Here is a 13,735-nt window from a genome sequence, read left to right as displayed (position 1 = left end):
GAGAGCGAGTGCGGATATATCAGACAGAGGATGATGATGAAGATGGAGCTGAGAGGCAGGAGGAAAAGAGGAAGACCTCAGAAGATTCATGGATGTAATAAAGGAGCACATGTAGAGGGCTTGTGTGACCAAGGAGGATGCTGGGATAGGGTGAGATGGACGCAGATGATCTGTTGTAGCGACCCGTAAAGGCAGCAACCAAAAGAAAGAGGAAATCGCATCTAATTTTTTATTCCACACTGGATATCCACAGTGCAATGTATAAATTAGACCACTTCCTGTGAGTTCCAGTCTCCACCCTAAGGAGAAACCCCTCAGGGGCACATGACATCACCTCTGTCCATAACACTAGCATATTTCATATTACTGTGGGTTTAATGCTTCTTTAATGAACAAAATTCATATTTTCAAAATATTCCAGCTGAATGGAAGTAACCAGGTCAAAGTGCCCAGTCACTACATCTCGTCACAAATGTTGGCACCCCCTGGACCTGCACCCTCTCTGGCGAGTCCCCCATCCTCCCTTTCTAGGCCGACCCTTCCTACAGAGTCAAAAGCTACTACCACGTCCTCTGATGCAGGAGCAAACTCCCCCACATCACCCAGTAAGTGGTCATAAATAATCTACTATATATACAGATAATATATACATATATATACAGTTTGTACAAAACATTTCAGTGAATACCGGTGAAAATGAGGCTTAGAGCATCAGTGACAAGTAGAGCAACTAATGATCTGTTCCATAAAATCAAATAACTTCCAGTATATCTTCAGTATCAAGCTGGTCAAATAAAAGTTATTAGTAAACGCTGCAAATTTGATTTTCCAAAGTATAAGCAAATATTAATATGCTGCCCAGAATAAAACAGTTCAGTGGAAGCTGCTGTGTACACTTCCATGTTCAATGCACGATATTAGAATTTTCTCATATTTTGTCAAGTTTGTGATTTCTGACAGAAATCTGATGCCATACTGTTATTCAGATCAACTACATACATTAAAAGTGGAAAATGTTTTTCAAAAACGACACTGTTAGGAGATGGTCATTATCATTCAAACACAATATGAAAAGAATTAACTCTGCCTTTTGAGATACTGCTTTCTGCACTCACTTGGTTGAGCAGGTGACCCATTTGCACTTTCTTGTAAAAAGAGGTATGAGAATAGACTGGCAGGTCCAGACGCAGGAGGTGGACTGATGTTAATACCTGATAAAGACAGTGTTGTTACAATGTCGTTGTTAGTTAGCAGTTAATTGAATATTTTGTTTACATTGCTGTTACCTTTCTGCTCATTTCTGTGTAAACATTTAAATGTGTGTCAGTTGTATTTCATATACAGTGGACACTTAAAGCCCAGATCTAAGCTGGGCGACATTTGTGGAGTTTGGGGTTTTATTCCAACTTCCAACCTGCAATACAGACAGAATAAATATAATATATTTATAGAATATAGAGTAAAGAGGAGATGGGCAATACTCTGCCCAGTTCACATCAATTTCTCAGATAATTCTGAAGGGAAAGACGAACAATAAGCAAACTTAATTCAGCCAAATATTCTACAGTGAGCAGAGTTGTTGTTGTTAACCCTCAGCATACTCTGCCCCGGGGACCCCTCCAGCTAATCGATCATCCTTCGTGGGAGTCACCCCTCGAGACCCAGGTGGACTCTACCAAGCGCAGGTCAGTATGGTTTACTTCATTGTAAAAGTCGTTTCAGGAAGGATTAGATGACCCCAAACACCAGAAATTTAGAGATTTCACTGTTCAATATCTGGAAAATTCTGGTATTTTTAGTTCTGTGTCGTGTATTCCCAAATGGAAGTTTCAAAGGTTGAGTTGTAGCTGCTGCTGGCAAACGTCTCCCTAATACTGCACATAAATCTTTTCAGTAGCAGTGTTTAGTTCAACATGATCAAGAAAGTCCTGGATTATACTTGTGTGTGAGAGGAACTCTGACTTTGTACATTTCTAAGCTGAGTCGTTGTATTTGTGTTTTAATTGTGTGTCTGTCTCCTTTCCAGTCTTGGTATTTGGGCAACTGAGGGAACTTTGGAGGAAACGTGATTGTCATGACAGTAAACTTCTGGGGGGGAAAAATCATGTTGTGAAGACATTTCCAGAGGAAAAATGTATTAACCTCTGGTCATACATATATATAAATATACGTTGCAATATATTTATATATGTGTAAAGAGACGTCCTGGATGGAAGAAGGATGCTGGGCTCTCTCAGCCGTTTTATATCCCCAGAATGAACTATGCTTTATGACATTACATGTTTGTCACAAATGGCATATTTTCAAAGAAAAGTAACGACTTAATGCAGAGGTTTCATTGGTCCAAATGAACTACAGACCAGAACCAGGCATCAACACATCAGATTCTCAGAAGCCTGAAACTTAACTGTGTCCCCAGGATGAGTCCTGTTTCCCTGGGATGGATGTCAGCCTTGACCCCTGTACCCTGGATCTCGACACTAAGTCAACTACAAGGCCTATATAGACCTCATCCCTCCCTCAACACTTAAAATGCCCCACTCTCCGCTGCAGGTGCTGCTTATAATATATGCAAATAAGCCTCCTTTAATTTCTGAACCGACCAGAAGAGGTTGTTAATATTTAATGTTTATTTGCACTTTTTAAGTATGTCATTGATACGTCTGAAGAAAATTACAAGCTGAATAGCGCAGTTTCTTTCACTCTTCCCAACAAAACACAGAGGCTTCATCTTTTTTATTGACAATCATCCACCTGAAATTATTTAGTTGCTTTGCAAGGCTCATGTTTGTAAGACTGTTTGATTGTGCTCTTTGGTAGAAAACAACGAGTAATAGTGGAATATAAGAGCTATATTCATGCCTCCTCCTCCACAGCACACAATGCTACAGCTGAAAGCAAGTGTGGAGCAAGGCCCAGTTTTACTATGCCATGTTAGAGTGCATGAGTGGGCCATGACCTCAGTTCCAAACGTACAGTGTTTGACATTGACGTGACTTCCTCAGTAGAATTATCAAAAGGCAAACACATACCTGGATGATGTGGCAGCACAGCCAGCAGTACATTGGCTGCTGAATGTGGCTGAACTGTAGCCTGGTTGTGTAATGTAGTGTGCGTGTGTGTCTGTAGATGATTGTGTATGAGAATGTGATGGTTCCTGCATTTCCACACTCATTCCTGCTTTGAAGAGATGTCCTGTAGTTTCTGTTTGTCTCAAAATGACAGGATCTGTGTTTGTGTGTGGGTGGGTTAGAAAGAGATAAAGCAGGTGCTGCACTATGATTACAGTAAAATACGTTTCTTTCAAAAGTTATGATGTGGTATGTTGCCAAGCTGGAGGTTTAGCAGACTGTTTTTTGTTTTTGATGAAGGTGTTGATGCTGATGAGCATGTTATGCATATATGACTTGAACTGTGGACAAAATCTGGGTGTGTCGTCTAGCTGTAGAATAAGTGGTGGTCCCTGACAAGTTCTGCTCTGTGTAGTTCAACCCCAACCCAATCTGAACAACGTGTGATGGAACAGCAGCAGTAGGGTTTGATTTGGGACTGGGCTGGGCGACACAGGTGAACAGAAGAACGGTGCTAGAGTTGTTTTCCAGTTTGAAGTGCCAACATCAACAAATTAAGCATTTTAAGGTAGGTCGAGCCCTTGGTTTTCTGTGTAAATGTTGATATAGAGTTTGCATTATTGCTTGCGAGGCAAAGCAGTGTTCTGTTATCGCTGACGTTTCACAGCTTCAGTTATCAAATACATTTCTATAGTGGTCTACTGAAAGGCTTACAAGCTACATTTTAACATTGACTGAAATCTTCAGAAACATTTAAAAAGGTGAAAAAACATAACGATGAAAGAAGGAATAAAATGAGGATCAGATTCTTGAATGCACCTTAAACATCATCAGTTCTGGCAAATAAAATTCATTGTAAACTCTAAAAGAAACTGTAGTAGACATGTGCACCATGGCCCTTTGGTAAATCTTACACAATGTCATTTGTGTAAGATAATGTTACATGTTGACAATGTCAAGATTTTTAAGAAGTAATACATTATAGTCTGTGCCATAATTTATTTCTAAGAACTGGTGAGTCTAAAGCAGTTTCCTAAACACTTGTTATTTTTCCGTGGATGTAACGATGTAAAAATGTGTTTTTGATAGTGCAATCTGATTGGATACCACACGAGAAGAGTTTCCGAGTAACCTGTATTATTCACAGGAAATTTTCTGCTGGATTGTTTCTGTAGTCCGTCAGTTTTTTCCACTTGCTTTCTGTGCACAGAGAGTAAGAGAAAACTCCAGACATTGTTCCTTGGTGTAGTTGTTGTAGGCTGTTTTCATGACCCACATTTGTCTCCATCTCCTTGGAAACAAATATTCTTATTGGAAGAAAGTTTTTTTTTAAAGTGTCCCCACTGCTGTGGTCTGACCAATGACAGTTTTCTTCAAGTCCTATGCTTCAGCACCTTCAATGCGAAATAATAAAATGGATATTGGTTCAGAGAGCCATATATTTTCAGCTTTAACTAGGAAACCCAATGCTCCCTAGGATGTAGGTCTGAACACTTTCTGTTCTCAGAAAAGAAAACAGAATCTTGCAGAGCTTTGTTTCCACGTTCTATGGAAAACTTACCCGAGGACATTTTATCATTCAGCAGGACAATGATTCAATTCTATAATATTCACATAGCACCAGTTTACGACAACAGTTTTGTCTTTATATGGTAAGGTAAACATTAGGATATAATACAGTGAAAAAAAGGGGAGGAGAAGTGCATGTGCCCCAGCACCATTTAGCCATTTGAATTTGTCATGTGGCTCAACAGCACTAAAACTGGCTCAGTAGATAAAATAAATGTTTGCAGTGTGTTCTAATAATAGTCCGTAAAGGAAGCATATATAATGTAGGTACTGGTCCCAGTACAGAATCTAATGGAACTTCATGACTGACTTTTTTGCGTGAGGAAGCTTTGTTTACGTGATTAATTCTGAACCCCTAAGCTTGTGGCGCTGTGTATTTAAAAGGGTTTATGCTCAGACCTGCTCAAGTTAAAGCAGAGGCTTTAAAGAGAATGTGCTGAAGTTCAACAGCTGAAGAAGATAGAAAATTGCTTCACTGGGCTTCCAGTGAACTGTTAGCAAAGCAGGTGGTATAGTCACTGGAAATATTGGACCCAGGATTTCCAGTGATATTTACAGTTTTGATCATGCAAGATATTACTTTGCACTGGAAGCAAACATCTGTGGGATCATGCAAACGCCTTGCACCAAAATGCACCAAGCAGCAGAAAAAGACAGCAGTTCACAGATATGGACAGGCTTCACGCGTGTGTTTGTACAGCAATTCGGACAAAAAACAGAAATTCCATTTTAACATTTTCCTTCTGTTTCTCCTGCCTCCTGTTGTCTTTACATTTATAAATGCTTGTGTGAGTTACTATGGGAATGGGCATGAATGATCAATTTCTAAGGAATCTTACTTGGACGTGTCCCCATATAATTTGAATCTTATATCTTGAAATTTGATTTGATCTTGTCTGTTTTCTGTCAGGCCACACCTAAAATGTACTTTACCTTGCATTAGAACAGAGATGTCGGTGCATTTCCTTTTTCTTTCCCACGGTTTGGGGGCTATAGCTAAGTTAATTTAGTGCCTACAAGGGATCAATGACATGGACAGAAAGTGTTGATATGAACTGGATTTTAGTTTAAGGTTCAGTTAAAGTTGTCTTAAAGCTGATGTATATTGCATGGTGCTGTCCTGGTCGCTGTGCTGACCTAACCAATGCATGGCTCAACTTGATAATACCTCTCCATCTCTGTCTTGCTCTTCCTCATCCTTCTTTTCCTCCCTCTGTTCTGCAGACTACATCAGAGGGAAGTGGATGGAAGGCTATATGTTTCTTTGAATTTAATAATAGCTCTGTTGTTAAACTTTTGCACGATATTTCGTAAAACACATTATGTGCCTTGCCTTTAGTTAAAGAACAGTAATATTTTATGGAAACATGATCATATGTTTCACGGTACAAAAAAGCTGCATGTGTGATTACTCGACATTAACCAGTGTAGCAAGTGCACATTTTTTGGTTGTGGTGGTGCGCCACCTGAGATAGTAACTTACGGCTAAGCTCTATGAAAGCTTCCACTAGCTGTTTATCATCTACTCTGTTATCCTAAAGATAGAGCAATTTTTACAGTGTGAAAGGAAGTGTGTGAAACTTTGCGGAAATATGCTCTTTTTACTGTCGTATGAAGAAAACAACTTTGTTCCCTAAATAATATACATTTGGTTGCAATTAAGGTAGCTCAGCTGTTATATCATGACCTACTGAAAGTGTGAACTTGGTCTGTATGGCCCCAGTGACGCAGGCCTGGAGATCAGTTGACTACCATCTGGCAACTACACATGAGAAAAACGTGTCCTCGGCTACTCCGAGTGGTAGTGAAAAGTGCCACACAAACCGGAAATGGACAACCTGTGCCGTCCAACTAAAAGTTTTGCCTTTTACAGCTGGTTGGCTGAAGCAGTGAGGCTTGACTTTTACTTTGAAGGCTAATGTCCTGTCTTTTCACTTTGCATAGCAAGTTTTGCTCTTGCGGGTGTAGTGTTTAGAGACAACTTGGCATCTTCCATGCAAACTACTGTGGCAGTCTGCTAGCATCTAAAGCAATCACAAGGAAGTTTTTGATGCAGCACCATCTGTGTGAGCAATTTCACCCAGCAACCACTCGCCATCTGGTTGGGAAATATTCATTTTTCACTGGAAGGTTCCCAGAAGTTGACAGGTCTCTAGGCTGGTGTGACTGAGGCCTAAGTGTGAGAACTGTAGACTGTGATCCAGCCTCCAAGTATATACACCTGCTGTCATATATATCATTTAGGTCCCATGCTTGATTTATTGCAACAAAAACACGTGAACACATGGAAAAGACTGCAGTTCCCAGTATTTTCCCAGTTCCTTTAGACTCTGTGGATTTTTCTGGTGTTATCTGAGATACTCAGGTGTTGCCTGCACTCATATAGCTGATTGGATTCAGTGGCTGTGCTGTTTAAGGCTGGCGTGTAGGCTGAGGTGTCTGTGGGCTAATGTAAGTGAACATTATTGGTGTTGCTATGTGTAAAGTCACATGCACACATTGTTTGATATTTGCTTAGATATGTGTTATATGAAAATGTGGACACCGTTGTGTTGTAGTAAAATGTTTTTTTCTGGGCGTGGTTAAATATGGATGGAAGCTTTGATTTGAAAATACACTTTGCAGAGGCTAAAACATGGGTTGAGAAAGTCAAGTCTGGTGGTAAGTCCTGCCTAAATGTTCGCAATACAAACAAAAGCCATTTTCAGAGGCACTGCTCAGCTCTATCTACTTAACGTTTTATTGTCCCATGTTAGATGCATATAGACACATTTAAAGGTTCTTATTGCAGGGAAAAATCTTGTTGGGCTTTAGCTAGTATGGCCACGTATGGTTGCCATGTAATGGAAGCATGTTAAACATGTACAGGTTTAGATTTCAGGGCTTTGCAGCTTTATGACTGGTGATGAGAACACCGTCCAATTGCCTATATGACGATCCTGTTACTCAGCATGTGATAAAAGGCCATAAATAACTTTGAGTTAACATTATTTTTACTCATCTTCGCTTTAGGTTATTTTTAGGTTTTCCTTGGGTTATTATTACTTTGCTTTAGAATTATAGTTTTAAACACATCAGTGTGTATAAAAATATATACAAAATGCACTTATTAGTTATCAAGATGTATAGAATGTTTAAATCATTTGTGGCTGTCTTATACAGTAAGTGGAAACCATGAAATGGGGAAAATTGTGTCTCTTAGAGAAAAATGTGGACAACAAAGCTGTTTGGTTTGGACGTCAACTGAAGTGAAATGACACAATGCACAACTGCTAAGACTTCACAATCTCCTAAATGTGTCATTGTGATAAAGAAATGTTGACAGTGATGTCACATGTAGCAATGTTTTTGTAATACATAAATTATGTCCTGAAATATTGAAACTTTTTTATAGGATCGAGCTGTTTGAAATTACTCATTGGGCTTGACTAATGAAATGCTTCTTCTTACTGTAGCACCACACTTATAAGAATATGGCCTTATTTTTGCAAGCGTCAATGAAGGTTGAGTCAACAGTTAAAAATATTTAGGTCAAGTACTTGTGTGCAGAAATGGTATACATAGAAAAACAAGGAATAATTTATCCAAATATTTTGGTGAAAATTAAACGAAATAGGGCTTAAAAAAGCATTCAGTCTTGGACTATACTGGTCCATCGCTGCTTCAAAAATAAAGGTCTTCACCACTGACACGTCATCCATAATAGGGCAAACACTGACAGAGAGAGAATGGCAGCACCGTGACGCTCTAGCAAGTTAGAAAAGAGCAATATCTGGTCATTTTATTGCACATCAGTTGCACAAACACTTTTACCCGCTGAGGATGGTGATGGTATGGGAGCTTATAGGGCGTGCCCTCAGGTATTAGTTTCTTCACACACAGACCTAAGACTTGTAGCAATACAGCAAGAACCCACCAATCCTGGTCAGGTGTACAACTTTAGCAAATCAGAGGATCCTCAGAGACCTCCTGATGGGAGTTCCATCAGAAATTATGAGCCAAAGTGGAAAGTGTAATGGTTGCTGCAAGATCATAGATCGAAGCTGAGTGGTAGAAGCTTTAATTCAGGGCTTTATATGGACTTTGATAGTGGCTGTGATTATAAACCTTAAATAACATGTATTTTGGCTTGAATGATATCTAGTAACCTGACTATGGTGATATATCCAAAACTGTATGAAGACAGACTGTGTTGCTTGTACGGTTACCAAATCTTTATGTACTTTACTTAATGGTAAAACGCTGAAGCAGAGTATTAACCTATGATGGGTCTGATTGCGGTTAAGTTGTGATGAGGCCCACTATTTGCAAACATGTTTTTTCCTCACGCGTATAGGAAATATAGAACTTGCTTTTAGATTTAGTTGCTTTAAAAGTTTCAAATACATTTTTAACAAACATTACAGCCAAGAATGCCCATGCAAAATGTGCAAGTGGTTTACAAAAAACTGTACAAGCTTTGGAGTTGTTCCTTCTCCTCCAGCTGACGACCACGATAGAAACTCACGCAAACCTTCACCTGTGGAAAGAATGTACGCACAGTTTACTGGCACGTGACTTAAAATCCACATTTTGGATGCAATGCTGTCAGGAAACAGTGTGAACTGTTGATGTGCGTCTTCATTTCTGTTTCCCACCAAATGAAAACCTGACAACAGGATGCCTAAGTAACACACTCACTCTGCTGAGTGGAAGACACATGCCCAGTACTGTTAAGGTGATAGCGTTTCAAGCTTGTGTAGCATGTTTACACAATGTTTTAAATAGAGGTCTATCATAATCAAATCATCATATCATAAAATACTGAAATCAAGATCAAATTTATCAAGAATTACAGCTATTAATTAATCATAATTGGCATGTGATGTGTCTTGATATTATGATCTTTCTTTTTTTTTTGCTATAAAATTCAACTTTAAAGAAAGCGACACACCAGTTCAGGCTCTCATGCAGACACTGTCCTCTTACCGAAAGTGTACAGACATGCAAACTCATCAAGTTCCTCGCTCTATTCAAATAAACCAGCAGGGCAGCAGCAACTGAAAAGTTCTACCAAAAACAATGTCAATAAGCAGTGCCTATCACTTTACTGTTGGAGGTATTTTGTAAGCTGTAGGTGTTGTTTTCAGACCCTACATGGTTTGGTGACAAACAGCGTTGCCCTCACCGGTGCAGGTCCTGAAGTAACAAGCCATACAACAAACCAAAGAGTTGAAGGAAATCTAGAGATAACACTGAGTGTGCATTTTGGGGGACACTAAAGTTCAGAGGTTTTGCAGTTTATGGTACTTCATGTTATGCTGTACTACGTTCGGGGCCTACAGCTGTGTTCTATTTTCAGCTTTTATAGGTCACGCGTGAAAAACATTATAAATGCAGCACAAATGTGATGCCACATTACAAACGGAGCATCTGTATCAGTTGATTTATCCACTGTGCTGTCAGTGCATGGAGGTCTGTATTATCATTATTATGCAGTTATAATAATGTGTCAGTTGTAGTAATCAGCTCTGTGATTTGCTTTCACCCACTGTCTACTATTTCCCCCTGCAAGCTAGTTCGCTTCACCGTCTTTTGTAAGACCCCATCCCCGCGAACACGCACACAAACACACAGTGCAGTAAATACATGCATATTTATTTTGTGCCACAGATACAGACTGGCGTTAACTGAGCGTGGGGTTGACTTGGTTCCCTCTAGATTTTTTTGAAACTCTGTGGTTTAAAGACAAACAAGTGCTGTTTAGGCGGCCACTGTTATTATAGTTCAAATTCTGATAATCAATGTATGTGTCCATATATTTCATGTTACACTGCATCACACCATAGTCCAAACTGCTCGATGATTGTGATTAGCAGGTCATGTTCAGTATTGTGAACAGCTGTTTCTGAGCAAACAGTCGTACTGCAGGTGGTACTTCCTGTTTTTTAGTTTCACGGCTGCAGATGATCAGATGTTGAACTGTTTGCTGTATGAGGAACAAAGGGACTGCAGAGGGCTCTTTTCTATGAACTATCAATGATATTCAATGCTCTACCCTACTGCTGCTGTTTCCTGGAACAACTCCATTGATTTGGTGACTCCAATATGTGTTTCTTTTTTTTGCTGTTACTTGAAATGCATGTTTGCTTTTTAATTTTTTTAATGGCCTTTGAAAACCTTTCCTGTAATTCAGACTTACAGCAGGAAACCACACTTGGTTACTAAAAATGGGATTGTAGAGCTGCAGGTTTTCCCCTGACAGTGATGCCATATTGATTTGTTTGTGTAACTGAAAGTACATTGCTACTGCACAGTTTACTCTATGTGCTCAAGATAGTATGTAATGAATGAAAGTTTTTTTTCTCAGAGAATATTTGAATGCATATTTGAACATTTTTTTCCATCATAACTTTTCCAGATATTATATTAAAAAACTGCTTGCTTGCTTCCAGACATATATCCCTTACATCAGAGAAGGCATAGGCATTAAAACATGTCATCAGTTATTGCATGACTGCAATTCACATAGACTGTCGTCCTTTTCACATTAACTCTATAGTTGGAATTGAGTTAGCCATGTGATAACAACAACAAAATCTTTTTATCACTTAAAATGGGCATGCATGATGCACACTGAGGTACGCTGGTACCTAAAAATAACAACGCTGCAGTGAAGCAGAGAGCGGTCCCCTGTTACAGCGATATGGGAACGCCTCTGTGTTCATTATTGTGTACTTTGGTCACAGTTTTAACATCTGGATAGAGCTGAGTCCATTCCATTCCATATTGGAAAGCTGAAGTTCTGACATTAATCCTGACCTCGAGATTTACTGTGGAAAGGGCTGCTGCTTCAAGCAGAAAGTAGTTTCTTGGCAGCTTTACCGAGCCTTTTAAGTACTTTTTACTATGTGGATTTTTTGTTTTTTTGTTTGTTTTTCAGCTGAAATTATTGTCAGTCATATATTTTTGCATGGCATAAACTAAAGTCTCGCACTTACCGGTCTGATCCCCTTTGAATGTATAATGTTTGCGTGAAAGCCGTCTGAACCAGTGTTTATGACCTTATGTTATTCATCTGTTGTGGGGGATATTCAACCTTTAGAACCACATTTAGACATTGCTATTGACAGATTCTAATGAAGTCATTTCTGGAAATGAGTATGTTTCCCTATGCAAAAATATACCATTAATAAACATGCTATTCTAAAACTCAGCCAGCAGGCTCTGTGTTTGTTCATTCATTCATATCTGCTGTTATTATAATGAGAATGATTTATTAGTGGACCTCCAACAGACCTCCAAATGTGAAGATCTCTTTTGAAGAGAAATTTGAAATGATCATCCCATTTCCAAAAAAGTGGTGACACTGTGTAAAGTGTAAATAAAACCATGCTATAAATTGCAGTTCTCGTAAACACACTCTGCATTTACAATAGACTCTCAGATTTAGCCATTCTTATATTTTGCTTGTTCTTATGTTATTGTATTTTTGCACACCTCTGTTGCTTGTGAAGCTTGCACACAAGAATTTCACTCACATGTACTGTACCAGGGTACCTCCACATGTGATGTGACAATAAAAGTGATTTGAGTTGATTTAGAGCATAAAACACACATCAAAGGAAGTAAAAAGGTTATTTTGGATGTCTGAGAACTGAGGAGAACCATTGGTGGTAAATGGACTGGTTCTTTTCTACTCTACAGGGAGTGCAGAATTATTAGGCAAATGAGTATTTTGTCCACATCACCTCTTCATGCATGTTGTCTTACTCCAAGCTGTATAGGCTCGAAAGCCTACTACCAATTAAGCATATTAGGTGATGTGCATCTCTGTAATGAGAAGGGGTGTGGTCTAATGACATCAACACCCTATATCAGGTGTGCATAATTATTAGGCAACGTCCTTTCCTTTGGCAAAATGGGTCAAAAGAAGGACTTGACAGGCTCAGAAAAGTCAAAAATAGTGAGATATCTTGCAGAGGGATGCAGCAGTCTCAAAATTGCAAAGCTTCTGAAGCGTGATCATCGAACAATCAAGCGTTTCATTCAAAATAGTCAACAGGGTCGCAAGAAGCGTGTGGAACAACCAAGGCGCCAAATAACTGCCCATGAACTGAGAAAAGTCAAGCGTGCAGCTGCCAAGATGCCACTTGCCACCAGTTTGGCCATATTTCAGAGCTGCAACATCACTGGAGTGCCCAAAAGCACAAGGTGTGCAATACTCAGAGACATGGCCAAGGTAAGAAAGGCTGAAAGACGACCACCACTGAACAAGACACACAAGCTGAAACGTCAAGACTGGGCCAAGAAATATCTCAAGAACGATTTTTCTAAGGTTTTATGGACTGATGAAATGAGAGTGAGTCTTGATGGGCCAGATGGATGGGCCCGTGGCTGGATTGGTAAAGGGCAGAGAGCTCCAGTCCGACTCAGACGCCAGCAAGGTGGCGGTGGAGTACTGGTTTGGGCTGGTATCATCAAAGATGAGCTTGTGGGGCCTTTTCGGGTTGAGGATGGAGTCAAGCTCAACTCCCAGTCCTACTGCCAGTTTCTGGAAGACACCTTCTTCAAGCAGTGGTACAGGAAGAAGTCTGCATCCTTCAAGAAAAACATGATTTTCATGCAGGACAATGCTCCATCACACGTGTCCAAGTACTCCACAGCGTGGCTGGCAAGAAAGGGTATAAAAGAAGAAAAACTAATGACATGGCCACCTTGTTCACCTGATCTGAACCCCATTGAGAACCTGTGGTCCATCATCAAATGTGAGATTTACAAGGAGGGAAAACAGTACACCTCTCTGAACAGTGTCTGGGAGGCTGTGGTTGCTGCTGCACGCAATGTTGATGGTGAACAGATCAAAACACTGACAGAATCCATGGATGGCAGGCTTTTGAGTGTCCTTGCAAAGAAAGGTGGCTATATTGGTCGCTGATTTGTTTTTGTTTTGTTTTTGAATGTCAGAAATGTATATTTGTGAATGTGGAGATGTTATATTGGTTTCACTGGTAAAATAATTGAAATGGGTATATATTTGTTTTTTGTTAAGTTGCCTAATAATTATGCACAGTAATAGTCACCTGCACACACAGATATCCCCCTAAAATAGCTAA

General features: G+C 39.6%; 1 protein-coding gene across 3 annotated transcripts in view; it reads left to right on the top strand.

The window, feature by feature from the left end:
• Nucleotides 1-11,826, top strand: part of nfic (nuclear factor I/C) — a 38,821-nt gene extending 26,995 nt beyond the window's left edge. For 2 of the 3 annotated variants that reach the window (XM_080887350.1, XM_080887352.1), the window contains exons 11-12: nucleotides 422-605; nucleotides 1,597-1,999. In XM_080887350.1, coding sequence (XP_080743476.1) covers nucleotides 422-605; nucleotides 1,597-1,736 — 324 coding nt within the window. In that variant the 3' untranslated portion in view covers nucleotides 1,737-1,999. Of the gene's footprint in view, nucleotides 1-421; nucleotides 606-1,596; nucleotides 2,000-2,026 lie in introns of those variants that run through there. The other variant, XM_080887351.1, reaches the window with a different exon arrangement.
• The last annotated feature ends 1,909 nt before the right edge of the window (nucleotides 11,827-13,735 follow it).

Source organism: Rhamphochromis sp. 'chilingali', assembly GCF_963969265.1.
Source record: "Rhamphochromis sp. 'chilingali' genome assembly, chromosome: 7".
NCBI classification, from domain to species: domain Eukaryota; kingdom Metazoa; phylum Chordata; class Actinopteri; order Cichliformes; family Cichlidae; genus Rhamphochromis; species Rhamphochromis sp. 'chilingali'.
The sequence above is the reverse complement of the archived record's forward strand: the minus strand, read 5'-3'. Positions and strand labels throughout refer to the sequence as shown.